The sequence below is a fragment of the Equus przewalskii genome, chromosome 18 (assembly GCF_037783145.1).
Source record: "Equus przewalskii isolate Varuska chromosome 18, EquPr2, whole genome shotgun sequence".
NCBI lineage: Eukaryota > Metazoa > Chordata > Mammalia > Perissodactyla > Equidae > Equus > Equus przewalskii.
In genome coordinates this window covers 49,741,948-49,764,845 of record NC_091848.1, presented here as the reverse complement: position 1 = coordinate 49,764,845, position 22,898 = coordinate 49,741,948, and the positions used below count along the sequence as shown (strand labels likewise).

General features: G+C 39.7%; 1 protein-coding gene across 1 annotated transcript in view; it reads right to left on the bottom strand.

The window, feature by feature from the left end:
- MORC1 (MORC family CW-type zinc finger 1) overlaps positions 1-22,898 on the bottom strand; it is a 168,081-nt gene that overhangs the window by 19,280 nt on the left and 125,903 nt on the right. Inside the window, exons 20-23 of the mRNA XM_070582769.1 lie at positions 18,228-18,332; positions 6,319-6,388; positions 4,157-4,223; positions 871-1,011 (exon numbers count right to left, since the gene is read on the bottom strand). Coding sequence (XP_070438870.1) covers positions 871-1,011; positions 4,157-4,223; positions 6,319-6,388; positions 18,228-18,332 — 383 coding nt within the window. The remainder of the gene's footprint in view (positions 1-870; positions 1,012-4,156; positions 4,224-6,318; positions 6,389-18,227; positions 18,333-22,898) is intronic.

Genomic DNA, 22,898 nt, shown 5'->3' with positions numbered 1-22,898 from the left:
TCTTCTTCAGGAATATTTTGTCAGTCACTGATCAGAAAGTCAAAGCTACTTTCCTAAGTGAAAACACTTCTTCAGCTAGGGTATGTGTGCATTCTCTTTCCCCGAGAGCTCTTACCTCACACAGGCCCCTCCATCGTCTGTGACCCTCAACCAAACCAACTGGCTGCACGGGTTTAGCAGTGTTACTGCTCCTGTCCTGACCCGCCCATTTGACACCTATTTTAGGGCACTCTTTTGTATACCAGCTTCTCTGACTTGACCACAAAGCCCTTCCTATCATCGGTCCCTATTTGGAAAAACTCTGAATCCTGGACTTTGCCTCCTCTCTGTCTTTATCCTTTGAGAACTGAGATCCAGACATCTAAATTCCTCAAATAATTGTGCCCACAAATCTTTACCTTCTACACTGAACATGAGAGTGAAATTAAGTTTCCCTTAATAAGTTCATTATCTAAAGCTATAAAAAGAGACTTTTTAGAAGGCGATTCAAATGTCAGGAGGGTCTTTGTGAGGCAAGGAGAAGGAGAAGAAGAGAAAGAGAGAAAGAAGGAAGGAAAGAAGGAGAGAAAGAAGGAAGGAATGGAAGAAAGAGAAAAGCAAGCATGGCAAATTCAGTAAGAATTCTTCATTGCATTCGAAAGAGGACTAACATCCACCATATTGCTGGACCATGTAACATTTGTAGGTCTATTCCAAGGGACATTTAACCCATGGTATATTCTAAATCAGTGTAGTTAGGAGACAAGTCATAAAGTCATTCTACTGAATTTTCTCAATAATGTTACCACTTAATAGGGGAAAAAATCAGCAGTTGCCACTGGTTGGAAAGTTCAACAAAGCACGTGAAGAAACGATAGTAAATATGTTTACCTTAATTTAGATATCAGTTTTCTTGCTGTTTCCTTGACAGATGTGCTCTGAGAAGATACTGTCAGCGAAGAAGCAACTTTACCACCACCACTCACAGAAACTCTGTGTCCAGAACTTGCATTTAAATCTTCCATCAGCACACTGGGCAAAAACAGGCAGAGGTTTATAGTTTCAAAGTAGGAATCACATTAGACACTAACAAACTCAGAAATGTTCTGATACAACAGATGAAATGTTAATACACAATAAATGAAAGCAAGGACATAAATGCAGTGCTGAAAATGGTCATTTATGTAGTCATATAAAATCAATTCTCAATTAGAAGAATGCCTATTCCTGACAAATCTTATTTCAAGGTTTTTGGGTAGCCACAATTAAATAAAATTGGTGATAATTTATTCCTAACAATAGTCGGCATATACCATTTATCTCTCATTTGCTGACAGAAGTTTTTAAACTAAGGTTTTACCCTAGGGGAAGGAATGTACAGAAATAAGACAAAAAGGGACAAAGTCAGTTGAGAGAGAGATTTAGTCACGATCTGGGGGAATAAGAATGTTCTGGGCGAAGTATAATGATTCTGGAATAGAAATGAGGTAAGGCTGTTCAAAGAAGAGTGAGCAGGTCAGAGCTGTTGGAGTGGAGTGCACAGCAAGAAGAGGGAGAGAGATGAGGTCATGGGGCGGGAAGTGGGGTTCATTCTAAGCAGAGTAGGCACCATCACTGGAGAGTTTCTTGCATGGGAGCGAGGTGATCTGATACATATTTTAAAACGATAACTGGCTAAGCATAGGAAACAACTTGCAGTAAGGATTCACAAAATAGTGTAGCATGTTAATGAGACCCAAAGCTTTCAGTGTTATAGGGACAAAAAAGCACAAGAGGGCTTGGGGATGTGCAATACGGGAGATGAAGCTGGGTCGGCAGGCAGGGGTCCGATCACGCAAAGGGTTTGTTTGTCAAGTAATTAGGAGACTTTTGTAATTCTTTCACGCTAATGTCCATAAATTAAGACCACGACTCCAGAGAGTTTTATAGGTTTATATTGTACAGGCCTTTTAAAATCGGATAAGAGTTGATATCAAAGGGCATGTGCCTCTACTGTCAACAGTTCCTTGCCATTAATTATACTGTCTAACTTCAGCTGATATTTTACTTAAGATTAAGAACATTATAACTAATGCTTAATTGTCTGTTAAAGAATACTTGCACAATGTCTGAACGCCCATTAATCATAACCTGCTTTATGCTGAAGTTTTATTCATTTTTTTTCCACCATTTTAGGGATGCTGGAAATTCATGCTGGTGGTAGGGGGGAAAGTAAAATTCACTACACTAGAGCACAGAGCATTCCTCTCTGAACCTGTTTCTTCTTTTGCAAAACAATAATAATGTCTACCTCATAGATCTGTGCTGAGGATTAAACAAGATATACAAAGAATTTAGCTCAATGCCTACTACTAGTAAGCACTCAGTAAATAGTACCTAATTATTATTATCATCTTTATCATCACTACCACCGGCAATGCATTTGCCAAGATTCTTATTAAGATTCTTTAAATTGGATTGTAGTTCTACCATTCACGTTGTAGTTGCCATTTAAAGACAATAAAAAAAACACAACCTCAGAAAGACCTGGAATATATGAAATAATACACCAACACAAATATACATACACACACAAAAACATGTTTCAGTTTTTGAATGGATCTTAAATGTTAACTCAAATTTTAATAAATAACTCTAGGTAAAAGCATTGTCTATAAACTGGCCTAGCAACAGAACTGGAAAAAAGCCCACATCATTTATTCAATTAACAAATATCATAGAGTGCCAACTTTGAGTCAGGTGCTATTCTGGACACTAGGGACACAGTGGTGAGCAAGACAGTCCCAGCTATCACAGAGCAGTTACGTTCTAGTGGACAATACAGAAAATAGGCAAGCTAGAATGTAAAACATGAAAAGAAATAGATGACTGAATAAAATACTTTAAAGTACTAATAAGTGCTGTGAAAAAAATAAAATGAGATGACATGATTTGATAGGGTCCCTTGCCAGAAGTGAGGTGGGCTATTTTAGATGGAACGGTCAGGGAAGACCTCTCAGAGGCTTAGCGTTATGAAGAAGAAAAGCTCTGGCTCCTGTCCTTAATGAAGCTTATATGCAGTGGGAAGACAGATATTCAGACAGACAATTCCACTTGACCGTGAAGCACCGCTCACCATTGTGTGTCAGAACATAGTTGGCATTTAACAAGTAATTACTGAACCTGAACGACTATGATGCAATCTGCTCCACTGCAATAGTGGCTCTGTGAGTACGGAGTTTGCCTGGGAGTGCGGGGGGACTGAAGGAAAGAACAGTTGATCTGAGCCTTGAATGAAAGGGTAAGAGACTGGTGTACAAGTTGCAGAGGACATTCAAAGAAAGGAAGAAGCATGGCACAAGCGCTGGAAGTATGGGATGAAACAGAACTATAAGTAATTTAGAAACTCTGGGAAGCAAAGTGGGGGCTACAGAAGAGGCAGGAATGAAGGAGACTTGGGCCATCCTAAAGACTTTTGACTTATCTTAAAAGTGACGGGGCTATGAAAGGCTTTGAGTAGCAGAGTGAAGTGATGGGATTTGAGTGTTACAGCAAGGGCCGTAAAATAAAAGCTCCTCTCTGCCTTTTCTTGCACTTAATTCCACGTGCTCCTGTGTGAAAAGGGCACAGGCGCTGGATTCAGAGATGCTGGGGCTGAAGGCCTGGAAAGCAGCTCAGACGGGTTTGTTGTAGAGTGAGGGCAAGAGTCTGCTTCTTTGAAAATATTCTTTTCTTCTATTGGGTATCCAAAATATTCAGCTGATTTTATTCTACAAGTGACAAAAGTCTCATGTCAAGAAAATTCTAGTATGCAAGCATTATACATACATATATGACAATAAGATAATGAGCCACACAAAAAATCGGTTCATAGTCATGCCTTATAAAGACGTGACATTCTCAGTTCTTTGACTACGTCGCAGTCATTTGAATTAGTTGCCTGCTGTGAGTAGGAAGCTAAGTCTGTTTCATTTCATTATTCCAGAATTCTCACAAAAGAAAATGAAAAGGTTTGGGAAAAGGGTAAGAAATCTAATGTATTCTATTCTTTCCTGTCTCCTTGGTAAAATTTGGTTCGGTTCTTAATTGCCTTTGCTTATTGCTATTATTTTCTTTCTTCTTGTATTTAAATATTAATAATTACTTTCCGACAGTGTAAGTGAACTCACTGGAATTCATACAATTGCAGCGCACGCACCTTTCCCAGTGAGGTGGTGAAGAGTTCCTCTTTCTTTCTGGGGTATCACTGCACAGATCCTCTTTTTCTTCAAAAGAACACAGAGAAAATGAAGACAATGACATTTTGATGATCACACAATAAAGTGAACTGAAAGAAGTGTTAGCTCATTAACTACTTGTATATAGTTGACTTGGTATTCAAACATCCTTTTGTAAAACTGCACCATATGTTCTTATAATACCATTTTAATAAAGTGTATATAGTGTATATAATAATTCAAGAGCCTCTGTCACTTTTTTTTGCAATTTCTCTTTTATGATGCTTGTTATCTGCTATTGGTGTGCGTGGGTGACCGACTGGAACTGTTCAGATTCCCTTCTATCACCATCCTCTGCCCAGACAGCCACCTGTCTCCCCACTAGCATCCCACTCTATTGCAATTTGGGTGTAGGTTCAAAGACATCCTGACAGATCCCAATCAGAAACGTCTGTCCAACAGAGTTAACCTTTAAAGGAGGAAGAAATCTAGACTCATCTAGTTGATTTTCTCACTCAGAGAACCTCAGAATTGGAAGTCCAGAGAGGTTAGTGATTTGTTTACAGACTAGAGAGAAGCGGAAATGCTTTGATTCCCTTGGATTGGTTTTAAGATTGTCTTGGGGACAGTATAAGCAATAAACCAATGCGTCCTTCTTCCACTTATCTCTAGAATTCTTGTGATGTGTCCAAATATTTTGTTCCACCAAGTAAACCTTTGCCAACAAGTTTAGGGTCATTAAGGGTCAACTGGAACAGAACAGCAACAAGGAAAGTTTTAGGTGGCGGACAAATCTCTGAGGATCTGCCCGACTCCTTTAAGGAAATATAAAAGAAAACAGAAGTACACTGCAGGTACCCATGGTTTTATTCACTGACTTGCATACAAAGTGAAATTTTTTTAACCCAACAGCCAACTAATCCATAATTACAGTCATTTGAAAATATTTCACAATTTGTTCCTTCCAAACCCAGGATGAGTATTTGAAATTAAATATTAACTTTAGGATCAAAATTGTATTAACAATTTTTCCATTACAATTTGGAAATCCAACAGGCACTTACTAAAAGGCATGTTAATAGTTTGAAATTTCTCTAAAAGATTGGCTTTAAAATTGAGACCCTTACAAAAGAAATCCTGATTGTGGAATTGCAAATTATCCTAATTAAGATAAAAAAGAAAATGTATGATTTCTTAGGAGGCCTCATTAATGGGTTCAAATATAAAGATGTGAATGAATGGCTGATTAAGTTACCTGAGCAACAAAGTATAAAGGAAAGGAGAGCTGACAACCGAAGTGGACACAAAATAATGGCACGGATCAATACAAAAAGGACTGGGAATGATGAAGCCAAAATGAGCTGAGACTTGCTAAGCAGGCTAAGAAAGGTTTTAAAATTTATTTCAGAATAAGATGATGACAATGAAAATAATGGACTTGTTGATTAGGGCCAATGGTATAATATTAAAAGAGAGAAAGGTATACATAGTACGGTATAAAAGAATTATAGTAATAATAATGAATGGACACTAAGAAAATAAAATTTTCTGAATCCAGTTTGTTTCCAGCTTCTCTATCCAGGGAAATAGTCTTTGGATTGCATATTATAAGATGACAACTTTATGTCTAAAAAAAGTTCTAGAGTCTCACCTGAGACAAATTACATCCCATGAACAAAAAGGAATAAATGTGTTTGTTGAACTATTCTTAGTGATCTCAGGGGAATTACGAAAAGGAGGAAAAGGACTAAGTGATTGAAAATAGGGGAATGTCATTATAACTTTCAAAATAGATTCTGAAAAGCATAGGCCTGATATCAATTCTCGGCAGATTTCAAAGTAGAATTGAATGCAGAGGGTGACATCAGTCTGCTGTTGGGAGCTTCAGGCTGTGTGGCAGTGTTGGGGGCACTATTCTTAGGCAGGAGGTGGCTGCCTGCCCCTTCAAAACTCCTGAGGGCGGCAGCTCACTCTCTACCCACGCTTCCTCCCACTTCTGGAACAACAAATTTAATTTTTTAAAATCCAAACTGCTGCCAAACTTCTGATCTATACCCCACATAGATCTGTCACATAAGCCATACTGACAACAACCCAAACACGACAGCTAATATGTGTAAACTGAATACATTTTTTTTTTTACCTTTTTTCACAAGAGAAACTTCCTTTTTTTCTTGTTTCAATGAAACATCAGTATCACTTTTATCTAAAACCTGAAAAACAAGCTCTTTATTTAAAGCTGTACAAAAACAAAGGACATATTATAGGATACAAAAATGACCTTGAACATCAGTGCCTGTATAAGGGGAGAGAGCACGTAACATTGCCAGGAGTACAGTTTATGGACATTATGAGAGAGACAATCACAGGTGCTGTAGAAAATTATATTGGCATGCATCTCAAGGATGATTGCATTATTGTCCTATTTACTTCTATCATTTCTTTAAAGGGATTTTTACATTTCCACCAATATTTGGACAGATATGTTTAAGAATCCATATCTTACAAGGATGTAACAATGACTCCAACAAATGAGCCAAGAATTCCATTCACCAGGAACAACCATGGAGCCTCACTGTTCTGAGGAGGCTCATCACAGCCCTGGTTGCCACAGAGCAGACACAGAGAATGAGCCCCACATCAGTGCAATGAAAACTCTGGAGAGGTTGGGGCCTGGGGCCTCAAAGCATCATGGGAAAGAATATGGGATGAGGACAGGAGTGTGCCTAAAATGTTGGGGGATGGGACACCTTGTCTTTGGACAGAATCCTAGGAAATCTGCCTAAAAGGTGTTGCAGAGCCTTAATGTGTTGAACGTAGGAGCCAGGAGGGTTGGTGGCACCTGAGAGTGAGGGGATGCGTGTGTGTGATGTCAGATGTCGGGGGCAAGAGAGGATGGGGGAGTTGTGGGGAGAAGTGTGCTATTCACAAGCCAGGTCTACCATCACTGTCGGAATCCTGGAAGATCCTTGTAAAATCAAGGCTCACACAGGACAAACTTACATTTTGGGAATGCACTTCTTCAGATCAGAGGAGGGTGTGAGGGAGAGAGTTAGTTAGTTTATGTCCTTCAGGAAAACAGACCCTGAATGCTCTCTGTATGGATTTAGTAAATCTGTGAGTAGGTTGGGGAATGTACAGTAAAAGAAGAAAACAGAGAGGCGGGGCTAAGTCAAAGCCCCTGTATGCCCCTTGATCTGAAGACCCCTGAACACAAGCTTGGACACAACCATGTTCCCCACTTCCATTACCTGGTGGAAGGTGTGGGGCTGTCAGTCTTTTGGGCTTACCCAGTGTGTATGTATCCTTGCCTCTCATGCCCCCTCTAACGGCTAAACAAACGTGGGAGGGAGACGTGGCCAATCCCCCTTTTCTCCTCTCCAGGAAACACAGGTGTATATTTTACAGGGTATTCTGGAAACGGTGCTGGCAGGATGCAGGTTAAACCGCACACATGTAGCCTAGCAACGAAAGAGCTGTGAGGCTGTCCCTCATTTGCCGTTTGCTGTTTTACCCAAATCACGAGAAAGAAAGCCTTGTAGGGAGCGGGAAAGAAAGAAAACTGAGTCTAAGCTACTTTGGTCCATTTCAAAATATTTTTATACTTATACTGTAAATCAATTCGTGTTCCAGAAAGTAAATAAAATGCACATATTTTTTAAAAGTTCATTTTGCAAAATGACCTTAAAATGTATGTCTTATTTATTTCTGATGTAACATAAAATTTAAAGTTTTCTTCTGATGTACTGATACATAAGGAAAATCTACATATTTTATTATTAAGTGTCTCTAACTTTGGGCTAAATATCTTTTTGACCAATTTATAAGCAGCATAGACTATTTCCCTATAACAGTTATCAGCAACCTCAAGATAGGCTTACGAGACAATTTATGTATTGCCTTTAATTACAACCACTTTGTTATAATCCATCATGATCCTTCTCAGGATGTGTGCATTTTCTTTGGTAACTCCTCCTTATGATGAAAATCAGACAAGATAGAAGTATCCAAGATTAACAAAAATGACAGCACTCCCAGCAGGGAACTTTTGTTGGTGATGCTAATGAACCTCATGCAATTAATTACTTTTGCATTGTACTGTTTAGTCCCCTGCTTCGAGCTCTGCCTTGGGACTGTTTCCACCAGGATCAGATATGTCCCCTCAAACCAACAATGTTATTTATACAAAGCTTTGCCATCTCTCTTGCAGGAGAGATTTCCTTCTTTTCTTTTTCTTTCCCGGATTTTCTTTATTCTTTGGCATAGAAACGTTTAAAAGATTTTGGATAAAGATTTCACAGCCTACAGTATTTCCTTTTAAATAACATTGTGTAAATACCTGAGTCACAGGATGCTCCCGTCTATTTAATGTACTTGTAGCTTTGAAGGTCTGAATTTTTTCAAGCAGAGATAAGAAGACACGCAGCTGTCTTTTCAATGACACTATTTGTATATTTTGATACTACTTACAAAGCTCCTTCCCATCCAGCACTTCATTACAGAAATGTTCTCCAGTCACTTACGCTTAACTGTGCTTCATACTCTGTGGTTTGGGGAGCTCTCTTTCCTAAGATTTTACCTCGGTCATGAAACAGATAACACCTCCCACACAGTAAATGAGATTATAGCTAAGTCTTAACATGAGGTTTTAGATACCGTAATTAAAATTATGTTAACAATGAGCAGAGTGGGATTTGTCAGTTCTCCCAGGGATGCAATGGATCAGCATAATACCGTGCTCAATTTTGTGAACTATCTATTTAAGAGGATAAATAAATCATAAATAATTTAGAGAGAAGAAAAAGAATACACCTCAGTCAGTTGTTTAACACTTGTCTAATTCAATTGCTATTAAGGAAGCCTAAGAACGGGTTGACGTCACTTTATCTGCTCTCTCTCCTTCTATTTTGCCCCTCCACCTCCACCCTAAGTATTTATTATTATCAAGGACCCAGAAAGGCCACAAGACCAGTCAATGCCTTCCTGCCAAGTTCAAAGGCCCTTCCTGTTCTCATTCTTCCACAGTGAATGTTATGTTCTAGGCTCCTCCCTTATGTTCATTAATTTATTCAATAAAACTGAGTTCCCAGTATGGATCAGACACTGTTATGGTGAAGAATATGAAGTCCTGCTTTTGTGGAGTTTATTTTCTAGTGAGGGAGAAAAAATATTAAATAAATAAAAAGATATGTAATATACTATCAAGGAATGTAAGCTCTGTGAAGAAAAATAACTGAGATAGAAGGAAGAGAATGTCATAAGCTCTTGCACAACTGAGCCCAGGTGCCTCTCTAGGCCTCACTGTTCTCCTTCCACAGCCTCCATGTCCCCTCTCTAGACGCTTTTCCACAAACACGCCAGGCACTCTCCTCTCTCAGAGTCTTTCACTTGCTTGCTGTTGATTCGTTTGTTCCCCCAACTTCTTTCTAGTCTTTCCTCAAACATCCCCTTGACTGGGGCTTCCTTGCCCACTCTACTTAAAATCACATCTTACCCTCACCACACCCAACACTGGCACCTCCTGTCCCCTTCCTCTGCTTGACTCTTCTCCTTAGCACTTACCATTATCCACCACACAACGTATTTTACTTATCTGTCCTGTCTATTGTCTGGTCTCACCACTAGAATGGAAGCGCCATGAGGACAAGGAGGGTCATCTGTTTTTTTCCTGCTGCATCCCTAATGTCTGGGACAGTAACTGACACTCAGTACACTCACAGGATAAAAGAAAGTCATGAAAATACACGTGTGTGGCTGGGGGCGGGGCGGGGGAGGGTGCATGGAGTTCAGGCATTACATACAGCAAAGGAAAAGGCTATGAAGAAAAACAAGCTCACAGTGTTGGAGGCCACAGAATGTCAAGGTGGCAACAGTGGAATGAGAGAAGGGATGAGCGGTGGGGGGAAGACTCAGAGGAGGTTGCTTCTGGTCACCTAGGGCGTTGGAGGCACAGTAAGGACACTGACTTTTGTTCTAAGTGTGAGCAGAAGCCTTAGGAGGGTTCTGAGTAGGAGAATAGCATAACCTGACTTCTATTTTACATGGAATATTCAGATTTTAAGACTGAGGCCGCCAAGAGAAGGAGTGGAATCATTTATAGGGCTATTGTTGTAGCTCTGGTGAGAGATGTTGCTAAATTAGCCAGGGTGGCAGCTGTGGAGGCGGTAGAATAGGATATACCTTCAAAGGTTGACTCAGCAAGACTGGCTGATGGGTTGAGTGCAGGGTGTGAAAGGAGGAGAGAAATTCAGGGCGACTCCCAGGGTTTGGCCTGAGTAATTGTGGATGGTGGCAGCATCTGAAAGGAGGAAGCATGAAGAATTCCTTTTTCCCCTGATTTCTAGAACCTTCTGTGTCCCAAATCTCCCTGGGTAGTTGATATTTTTCTGTCTACACTCAATTCCTCAATGAACCTATTAAAATCTCAGGTGGTTAAACTATCACCTTTATGCAGTAAACAGCTCCATCAGCATCACCAACTCTAACCTTTCATCTTTGCTCAAGTTATTCTCAACTGACTTCAGGACACCTAGACTTGAATATTTTGCTGAAACTTCAAATCCTCAGTCTCATGTTTGCCAACCTAGTCAGATCCCACTGACTAGGAGTCGTTTTATTTATAATAACATTTTTGTTCCAGACTGCCAACACAAAACTGCTCTCATTGTTTAGTCTTCCATACAAAATTGTGCAATTTTTCCTTCAAAATCTTCCAATTTTCCTGGCCTTATACTACAGTCTTCAGGGAGCAGCATTCTACATTACCACAATGCCATTATCACAACCCAATTAATTTTTTCAAACAAAATCTCTAGGATTAAATGTTTCGTTTTAAAACCTTCCCACAGATCCTGACTACTTACTAGCTCTATCTGGCTTTCAAGGCTCTTCTCCATGTGATTCTAAGTTATCTGGACACAATTTCAGTATTTCTTAAGAAAAGGTTCCCTGTTATAATGAAAAGGTTCTCTTCAGAATTCCCTAGAAGCACTACGTACACTTCTGTCTCCACACCTTTGCCCCTGCAATTCTCTGCACCCAAAATGCCTTCTCTCCTTCCCTCTAAGTCTTTCCCACTTTTTAAGACAACTATAAGTCCTACTCTTTCCAAATGTCTTTTTTATCTACTCCAGCACATACTGATTTCTTCCTTCCTGTGAAAAACCATTAATAGTAAATTACAAACAGTTTTTATTATTATTAATAGCCAAGCATCTTCTCTATGTGACTAGATAAGGCTAGGATCCTTCATTCTTGTCATGATGCTTCAAAGCAGAATTTAAAACTTGGGTTCATATCCAAAAACAAATTCAACTCTACAAAGCATCAATCAATATACAGATTTTACTGAAGACCGTTGAGAAATGGAGGAAATGGTGCATAAGGGAAAAATCTATTTAGAATCACCATTGAACACCTCAATTTCCGCGTCTTCCACTATAGCTGCCTCATCTCTCTCTCCACACTCTCCCCTCCAGCCTCTCCACTTCTGCAGCACTAGGATTTTCTGCTCCTGGGATCCTCCTCCCGCCCCCTCCCCACACACACAGGGTCACCCTTCAGCTCTCCATTTTCTTCCACGAAATAATTTCATACTCTCCATTTTCATTCTTTACTCCCATCTCTAGGCCCAACCAATAAAGGCTGAATTTGCCCTCTTGAGAATTACAGAAGGTGGTTTTAAAAAACGTTTTTCATAACACAAAGAATTACGTTCATTCCGTCACAAATCATCCCATTAATCCTCATAACGATCTTGAGAATAGATATTATTATTCCCATTTTACAGACAAGAAAACAGAAGACCATAAGGTGATACAACTGACAAGCAGCTTGGAGGTCTGAATCGGAACCTGGGTCGGTCTGCCAGAGTGCAGAGCCTGTGTGCTTTCCAGAAAATAACGCTAACTCACGGTTTTGTAAGATTGTCTTCCAATTTTCCTCTCCTTGAGGGCAAGGATGATATATTTTATTTTTTTGGTGTTCCTCAAAATCTCTACTGCAGTATTGTTCAATAAATGTCTTGTCTTGGTGCATGGCTGCTGTCAGTTCGCATGCTGACACTTGAATATTTAGATTCATTATAAGTTGCCCACAAGATTTCCTTTAGGCTAGAGACTACATCGCATATTGTTTGTGTGCCTGTCTGTAAGTCGGTTGGTGAGTTGATGAATGATGCTGTGGAGGGTGAGTAGAGACAATTTTCCCTCCAAAGCCCCTGGGGCAGCTCTGGTTTGCATCTCAGAAAGGGGCTGGCTCTGTCTGTGGAATTTCAGATGCTGTTAGCAACAATCACAGCATTATACAGGTTCCTATGGAGGCAATGGTAACATCATCAACCAGCAAATCTGACTAAGGAATGGCTTGCTTTTGAAATTAAGGCAACTGAAATCATATCATTGCAATACCAATGCAGTTCCCCATAAAAAAAACTTCTGTAAAGAGTCAGAAAAATTCTGTGTATTTAGGGTGAATGTAGCTGGTTTAGGGACTGGCTATGCAGTTTGCTTTCCTTCTTTTTTATCTACTTTTGGGTTACTGAGCCTTTGTTTCACTTTCATTTCATTACAGTACTGATGTCAAAGCAAAGCACTGGTAGTTGTTGGTTTTGCGTTTTTCTTTTTCTTTTTTTTTCTTTCGGCCACTGTAGAGCATAAACCTAGATGCTGGAAACTCATCAGCTGTTCCCGACATTCCTCAGCTTTTATAATAAACCATGGAGGTCCTGTCAATGACCCTAGGGATTCAGAATGGGCTGATACCTTTCTGGGCTGGAATCAGCCTCTTTTGAAAGACACCCCAAAGAGCTAACCAGGTATAATTGGTAAAGGACTTAACTCAGTACCAAGACAAGGAGGTGGTTCTATCTACTCATTCCTTTATCCCTATATCTTTCTTAAGCCCCCAAAAGTGCCACCCTCTGGGCTAGACACTGGAGGTTAACATCTTTCATAGTAAATATTTGAGGTTCCATTGCCAAACTCTTAAAATACATCTGTCAGTGGTGAACTGACCATCTAGTTTTTAAAAGCCTTGGCAGATTGGGAAAATGAATGAATCCCTCAGCCAGCCCATTCTTGAGGACCAGTGAAAGCCAAAAAAGACCTGCATGACCACAGAGGTTAAAGGGCTATAGTCAGTCTAACCAGAAGGTAGTAGGGTTCCTGGTTATTAAAAAGGTAGGTCTAATATAATCTTAAAGTAACCACACCACAGATGTTCTTTCACTGCATAAGCAATCTGGGTTTGCCAGTGATATTCAGAGCAGTAACTGAAGGAAGATTATTATAAGATATGGAAAAACAACAAATACGTGGCTCTTCTCCTTTAAGAAAAGGTAAATGTTGCTTCATATTAGAATCAGAAATTTTGCAAATGTCAACTTGGAGTACGTGCTCCACCAAGATGAAGGAAAGCATGAACATGTGTAATAAAAACTTAGTACTTTTATCACTCTGACCTGAGTCTCAACACATTACGCCCATCCAACTTCTCTAACTTGTTGGCATTGCTAATTTTACTCCTCTGGTGTTCCTCAATTTTGAAGCTTTCCTCAAATTGAACATTTGTTTTCCTAACCATTTGTTACGGTCTGGCAACACAATTTTCCCAGTCACTTTTGGAACAGATCCTTTAGGACATCTAGTCTGTATAGTCGCTTCTTTTATCACATCGGATACCTCTTTGTTGGGTTGCATGCTAATCTAGTCCCATTGCTTTATTTTTAATTAGTCTATTGCTTCTACTAAGCATAGTATAGTGACAGCTGATCAGAATGCCTCACTTTGAGGGGCAATGGGGTGGTACAGGGCTCATACGCCAAATTTTTGCCTGGAGTAAAGCTGAACTGCCAATTTATCACATAGCAGTGCACTGGAGCTTTTAACTGAACTTAGATAAACCCTTAAGTACAACAGGACCACAGCACCGCTCCAGTAAAGCAGAACTGTAGAACCTTTACTCAGACATCGATTCCTCTGACAGGTACATCTATAAGAGGTGCTACAAAAGAATTTCTACTTCCTTCCATCTAGAGTTAACTGGGACAAATTTGAACTTTACAAATGGATTTGGAAATGCTTGAGACAGAAACAGTTCAGAATATCCAGTACTCATTAAAAGACAGGGCAGGGCATGTGTTTTAAGCACATAAGATGTGAAACAATGGGGTTTTCTGGAGGCCAAAGGCCAGGCAACACCAGCTCCTGGGAGGAGTTGGTGGTAAGGTTATGACCACAACCCCATTACTAGAGTGATAATCTTGGGTAAGGAGAAGACCTGCTTTCCTAGGAATTAGTGGAGACCCTGAGATGATGATCCTGATGACTATGGTGACTCTAGGTGACTGGAAGGAGACGAGCCCTGGGTCTTAAGCAGAAAACAACTTGATTGGATAGGTCAGATTTAGGGTGGCTAAGGGGAGAAATGGGCTAAAGGGAAGTTAGCTTAATCTGGGCCAGGAGTGGGTGATAGATTGATTTTTTTAAATGTCTTCAAGACTCTTGGCTGGAGAATGCTCATCTATAGAACTTTCGAAACCTGTCTAAGCCAAAATGCTGAGTATTAATCCATACAGTACTTATTTGTATCTTGAAATCCTCACCCCTGAGTAAAGTGTATTTGTGTCTACAACCAACCTGTGTGGAATGGGCTGGTTCATCTGATGGGGGCACTGGGATATGGAGACCTACGATAAAGAGAGAAGTCGTAATGAGGAGTGATTAAGAAAGTGGGAGCTGAAGTTGAACAGCTAGGGTTCAAGGTGACCACATCCTGGCAGTGTGACTGTGAGCAAGTTTACTTTCCTCATCTGTAAAATGGGGATGAGAAGAGCACTTACCCCTCAGGTTATTAAAAGGATTAGATGACACTTGTGAAGTAGAGTAGCTGAATTCCATCACGGCCGCCCAGAAAGAGGAAAGGCTAACTCCACGAAAACACACGTGTGTGCACACACCGTAGAATTTCAGAAAAATACCATTTTACAGGGTCAGAGATAATAAATCTGGATCACACCAGTTACCCTGAAACGGTGGAGGGAACTGGAGCTGTGTTAACAAGATTGTGAAAAATAATGAAAGACGTCTGCTGCAGTGCAGACTGATAGCCCCATGCACAACGTCTCCAAAGGTCCAACTGGGAGGCGATCTGGGGTGTTCTGAAGAGATTAAGATGTCCTTAAAAAAATCTCCTCATTATTTTCATGAGTTTTTTAATCGCTAAAAAATGCCTGGAGCTTTAACGGAATCTCAGTTGGAGACTTCCACAGCTCCAAACGAAACACAAGGTCTTGCCAAGAACACTCTCATTGCATGGACTTTGAAATGAATGGCCTGCACTGGCTAAAAGGCCAAGCATAAATTAATATCAAAAAGGAAAAAATGCCACGGAAGTGGCAGCAACAAAGTATACGATCAGAAGCAACCTAAGATAAGGCAAATGAAGGCCAACGCCACATGAATGATTTGGGAGCATGTTAAATGTGATACACAGTGTAGAACAAAGAGACAAACACTAAAAATGACTAGAAAATAAGGATGATCCCACTGGGAAAGGGAAAAAACAAAACAATGTGTTTTTTTAAAAAATATCTTCAGTAGACCGAAGGCCTTGGAGAAAAGAGGAATAGGGGTAGGGGGAGGAGGAAGAAGTCAGGAAAACAGATCTAACTGTTGTAACACTGGGGGGCGGCAGAGGAGGCCATTTAGGAGAATAAATGATAATAACGCTGAAATAATCAGCAATGGTCAGATTCAACACAAATCTGAAAAGTAATTAATACTCATCACTTCACTTGAAATTGCACAACAGTCAGTACGAAAGCCAGAGGGAGATGTACCTGAAACCTGGGGGAGAGGGAAATGAAGTGCCCTACTAAGAAAAAAGGCAGACTGACAGACATTATCCACACAGCAAACAAAGAAGGTGCTGATCAGAAAGGAGTCATCGTCCCTGCAACAAGAAACAACCACACTCACCAGAGCACAGGTAGGCACACGGCAAGGGCACCAGGCCCGGCCCTTTTGGTGTTACAACCGCATCGGTAACATCATCCCTTGTGGGGAGGAGGACACAGCAGGCTGTCTCAGCTGGAAGCCTTTTAAATATCCAGGCACAGAGCTCACCAGCAACTGTCAGATTGCAATGGGCCAGTCCATGGAGACCGGCATAAAGGGAGAGAAGGCACAGCCTAAGTCAGCGTGTGTCTTTCAACCGGACAGAGGCTGCATTATCTTTTAAATGATTCAACTGCCATTATGATATTACACAACAGTCTCATGGGTTTGGATAATGTGAAATCATCCCCGTGAGATGGACTTTCTTTGGTGTGCTGAACATATAGGTCTGGGCCTATTACACCTGAAATAAGGCCCTGGGCCCCAGTATCTTCACCAAAATAACAAAACCATCTGTTTGGGGGGAGACAGGAGGGTGTCCTGCATGGTGGCTAACTGTTCTTCCTTAAGTGGTAGCCTCTTGCAGCACTGGTAGCCCTGAGTGCCTTCCTTCTTACATTTGGCAGGTATAGGGTCAGAATTAAAGCACAAGCATGTACACACACACACACACACACACACACACACACACACACACACACTATAGTTCAAAGACTACCGGGAAGCAGCCCAGGGGTTAAGCGGAATCATTGTTTAATTTCTGAGAATAAGAAAATACAGACAGACAAGCATTTAGAAGTAATTATTTCCTATTGGAATTACTGCAACTACAGCCAAACAGAGAAATTAATGTGCATCGCTAGATAATGCATATTTATCCAAATTAACCAGACACCATCAGTTTGAAAACAGACTTTCTGCTAGGATCACAAGGACACAAATAAATCATACCACACACATACACACAAGGAACGTGAGAACTTGAGAAATATTACATAAAAAGACAGCAAGAATTTGAATATAAATGTCATATCTGATTTATGAAAAAGCACTTGCTAAAAGCTGTGTGCAAAGCTTAGAGAGGTGACAAGGCAATGGCTACATGACAAAAATTAGGCTAAAGTCAGAAGACATTATATGTTCCTTATTGGCTCATCTGTAATTGAAAACTAATCCACAATTCCAAATTGCATTTTGAGGTAGCGTACCTAAAGACAGGTACCATCAGGTCAGACCCTTTTCTAAATATTCTCACTTATATTATTATGTCAAAAAATACCACCCATCTAGGCAACTATAGTTATTCTTATTTAGGTTGAAGTTTAGTTATCAGCTTCTTGGTAATCAAGGTAAAAAGAGAACTATGCTGAGTAATAAAGCTCATATTCTGAGGAAAGAAAATAGCAAATAGATTTTTTTCCTGACATTAAATTCTAATGTCTAAACAAACTTTTCCATCACAATACAAAAAACACTGCACTTCATAATGAACAATGTTCTTAATATGGCTTCGCAGATGAAGTGCTCCTCATACAGCCAGTCCTTGAGTCATTTCTTCCTAAACACCAAGAGCTTTTCCACTTGGTTCAATGAGGGAAAGAAACTCTGCTGGGGTTTATGGTAGAGGAGCCCAGATATGGAGGTCTTTGATACTGACTACCAAGTTAGAATCAGGGATACATAACCTAGAGGATGAAATGGAAAGTGTGTCCATATTTCTTGAATAGACTTCTCTCAGTAGGGCTTCTGGCAGTGACCTAATTGAAATCAATTTAGAATTACACTTTCTGGTGAGAATCCATATTACAAATTACAGGGAAGTTCATATCCTTTGGATTTGGGCATGTAGGTTTCAGGATGACCTTCAAGTTATATATTTATTTTGTATCTATTTACATAATATTAAAGCTTTCTCACTCTGATAACTAAAACGAAAAGCATCATGGACTAACAGTCAGGAGGTGTAAGACCCAGTTGTATTTTTACTAGGTTGCGTAGCCTTGGGCAGTTCTGAGTCTTGTTTCTTCACTAAGTTATTCAACTAAATGTTTCAGCTGCTTTGAGGCACTAATGTGCAACGCTTCTCGCATTCCTCTAATCTCTGTGAATGTGAATAAATCTCAAGGTGTCATTTAGTTGGCAAAGTTTCTCTCACCAGGATTATATCTGGATCGCTGTTGCTGGTTTCAGCTTCAATCAAAGCCTCACACTCTTGCACGAGGTTTTGACTCTGCTTCCTTTTTCCCTCCCAAGAAGAGGCCTATAGTAAGGTATTAACAAAAAATATACAAAGATTAGTAGCAATCAATGGTACACCTTAAACCACCTTCAGTCAGCCTCTATTAACTTCTGTACAGAAGCAGACTTCTGTAGGGTAAACAGAGGTCATTCAATTTCTGATCTTCACCTTCAAGGAGTATATGACTGCAATAAGCACTTGTAAAGTTAAATAACAATACACAAAATAAAAAAAGGATACTATAAGGCAAATTAAGTATGAAATGAGTGGTGTAGACTGTGGTGCTCAATAGCGAATAAAAGGGCTTAGAGTATTTTGCAAAGGACTGTACGAATTACTGTCCATATACTGAATAAATAAAGTCTCATGTGGATACACATATTGGTGTTAAAATTTATGTAGATGTCACCGAAGGGGACAAGATACACATTCATTTCAAGACATCTATGATGGCTTTCTCTTATTACGTAGTTCTTAATCAATGGATACTAGACCTGCCTAGTATCATGTGAGATGTCTGCAGTCATTTTTTTGATATTGAAAAGACTTCCTCATACTTGAAAAGGTGGGAAACTGCAATGGAAAATTTATGGTGCAGTGAAAGGTCTCCTTTGAGTGGAATTGCTAGAAGTAAATTCTTAGCTTCTGGAGGGCAGGAACTGTGTCAATCTCCGAATCCTCAGCACTTGGCCCAGAGTAAATGCTTAATATATGTTTCTCAAGTGAAATTAACTAACAAATGTCATTAAGGGAAAATTCAACGGAATTAAAAGTTGCAGATACAGGAAACAATAAGTCTATTATTTTTATTGGAAACCTTGTTTTCAGGAAATGGGGGGAAAAGTTGTTTAGGATGAAGAAAGTAGAATCTCCTGAGAGACACAAGGGTGTGGTAAACAAATTCTCTAGGAAGAGAAGTTAGTTAATTAATCACCTGCATTAATAGAGCTGAACTGTGATACATATAAGCTAAAACATTAGCTAATTCCACAGCCTTTGTTTTTGAGGGAGATTAGTCCTGAGCTAACATCCACTGCCAATCCTCCTCTTGCTGCTGAGAAAGATTGGCTCTGAGCTAACATCCGCGCCCATCTTCCCCTACTCCACATGTGGGATGCCTGCCACAGCAGGGCCTGATGATTGGGGCGTACGTCCACACCTGGGATTCCAACCTGTGAACCCTGGGCTGCCAAAGCGGAGCACAGGAACTTAACTGCTACACCACCGAGCCAGCCCCCAGAACCATTTTTATCAAGCTTTTGGAGCATATGATAAGATTTACTTGGAGCACATTTGCCTTCCTAATTCCATCTACTTAGACTAATATTAAAATTAATTACACTTCCTGCACCTCCTCTGACAGTGGTAATGCCAAGTGTTGTTGTGTTTATTGGCCAGGAGATTAGAAATTTACTGCAAATAATCCTTAAGTAATTGAAAGTTGTTTCATTGCAATTTAAAACCTGATTAAATTCCTTTTCAAAAGCTTATAAAGAATTTCACAGTTTCCTGGTCTCTCCACCTCACTTCTAGATTTTCATTAACTATAGAATACCTTCTGAAATAAAATTATCTTACTTTTCCAAGAGTTGACATACAACCTCTCTCCATTTCTTCACCTTCCGCTTGCTAATCAATCCACTGTAATCTGGTTTCTACCTTCTTCACTCCAACAAAAACCAGAAAATTCTTCCTGAGCTCATCTCTATTACCTTTAAAATCATTAGGTCAACGCACTATTTTAGGCCTTTGGCCTCTCAACAGAATTTAGCCTCTATGACCAGCTCTCCTTGAATTGCCTTTTTTCTCTCTTGGCTTTGAATGATAAAACAAATTCCTGGATTTTCCTCTTACTGCTCTGGCCATTCCTTCACAATCACTGTGCACAGTTATCCTCCGACAGTTAGCCATAGATGCTAAAATCCCTTAAGTTTCTCTCTAGTCCTTCTTTTCTTCTTACCCTTCCTTTTTACTTGGATGTCCTCTTGGAAGTCTCCAACTATATAAGCTGAACTCATGTTCCTGCTCATAAGCCCAGCCAACTTCTAGGATTCCCTATTTCAATGAATGGAATCACCATCCAACCAGGTGTAAGAGCCAGAAATTCTGTAGCCATTCTTGCCATTTCCCTCTGCTTCACCTTCCATATCCAATATATCACCAAAACAGCTCGACGTTCCCTCCTCAAGACAAATGCACAGGAATAAACGTATTTTCCTTCTGTCCACTGCCCCATCATCCCCCTAGCCCACACGACTGCTGTTTCTCCAGGAGACCATTGCAATAGCCACCTAACTGCTCTGCCCACTTTTACCCTGCTTTCTACTAACCTTCCTTTCACACTCAGCCAAAGTAATCTTCCTAAAGGAAAATCCGATCACATCACTTCCCTGTTTGAAATCCTTTAATGGATTCCTATTGTTTTTAGGACAAATGCAAAAACCCTTTCAAAGCCTATAGAACCGGCACGGTTCTGGTCACTTCCTACTCATCTCACATCACAGCCCCTTTCCATCTCTCTGCCCGTCATAGCTTGCTTCTTAAGGTACTTTGTATTCACTATGCTCCATCTTTAGGAAATGCTGTTCACATTGCTTGGAAATGCTCTTTCTTACCTTTTAACAATTTAATTGGAATTCAGTCCTAAAAGTTCAGCCATCACTTTTTCAGAGAAGGCTTCCCTGTCCTCTCAGACAGTCAAATCCCCTATTATAAGTACTCATGCTACTAAGTCACAAAAACTGCCGCAGCAGCAGTTCCCACTGTCTGTATAATTATTGGATTGTCTGTCTCCATGGAAGTTCAATGGGCGCAGGGACTGTATGTGGTTCTGCTCACGGCTGAATCCCTTGTAGCTGCCTGGCATACTAAATGGCACATAATAGACTATATATATATATAAAATTTACATGTATATACGTATATATACATATTTATATGTATATATGTATATGTATACATGTATCTATGTATATGTATATGTGTGTGTATATATATATATATGGATATAGGCTGCACTAAGTGAATCTCTCTATATAAAGTCTAAAACATCTTATTCTAACACCTGGACACACTTCAACTTCTCAATCACTGGTATGTTTCCAGAGCATGCAACCTACTCATAAAATACATCAAGAATCCCAAATCTTGAGATTGCACAGTTAATGAATGGAAATCAGGGTTAAGGGAGATATGACCATAAAGTAATAAAACTACTTCCTATATTGCAAACATGCTGTATTTTGGACATAGCAAGGGTTGAATAAATATCTGCTGAATATATGAACTTGTATGTTTGTGATACAAAATTAAAAGTAAAATTCTGACAATTGCAGACAGACTCAGCTTGGCTTCTATAGTCTCAAAGAAAGATTTAGGGCCAAAACTGCAGAATGATAGGGAATTGGACTTCAAATATATATATTTTTGAGTGTGTGTGTGAGGAAGATTCATCCTGAAGATAACATCTGCTGCCAATCCTCCTCTCTTTTTGCTTGAGGAAGGTTCGCCCTGAGCTAACATCTGTGCCAATCTCCCTCTACTTTGTATGTGGGATGCCACCACAGCTTGGCTGATGAGTGGAGCAGGTCTGCATCCAGGATCTGAACCCACAAACCCAGGGCCGCTGAAGCGTACCACATGGAACTTTAACCACTTGGCCAGTGGGCTGGCCCCAGACTTCAAATATTTTAAGAGAGTGAGCTACCCAAAATGGAACGAGAAAAGGCTGCCTTAGGAGGTAACGAGTCTCAATTACTCAAGATTTTCAAGAAGAGTGTATACACCATTTGCCAAAGATATTACAAGTAATGTGGGAAACATTTCTGTAATATAACTATTGTTCAGAATAATTCTTTTTGAAGGAACCATGCCTAAAATATCTTGTCTCCCACAATGCTTAACACAGTATCTCACACAGGGCAAAAGTTCAGGAGATATTTGCTGATCAAATTAGTTTATTGCTTACAGAGCCAATGGCAATTCATTTGAATATTCTACGGTGGCTCACATCCAATTTTAAGGGTGAGTTTAATTTTTAGAAACAGTAAGAAGGCAGTTGAAGTCAAATTTGATGAACAAGGCAGATAAACTAGGCAATATATTTTGACTTATAAAAGATTTAAAATGGTAGTGAGATAATGTCCACAATCATTTAGCACTGAATCTGGCACAGGGTAAATGCCCACTCAATTTTAGGTATTGTTATTTAATAACAAAAATTAAATTGTTATTTAATAACAATAATTAAACTAAATCTGAGGGCAAATTTTCAAAAGGAATTAAATAAGCGTAGCATTGTCAGAATGAAAGTGTACTGAGTCTTCTAAAGAAACAAACGTTAGGATATGCGGAAATTCTGGGGTGGTACATTTGTTAAAATCTGTCTCAATACCTAGTTTTATTATCGACATTATATCCTATTTTTCCAGAACCTTGACTACTGTAGAATTTGGCTAAGCATTTTTCTAAAGTATTGAATGCAAAATGCTCAAGATTACAGGTTTATCCTACATGAATATTGCTCTCTTAAACACAGATTTAAAATCCTTTTCCCACCCGGGCAGTCTTTGGGGGCCCTTCAGTTGG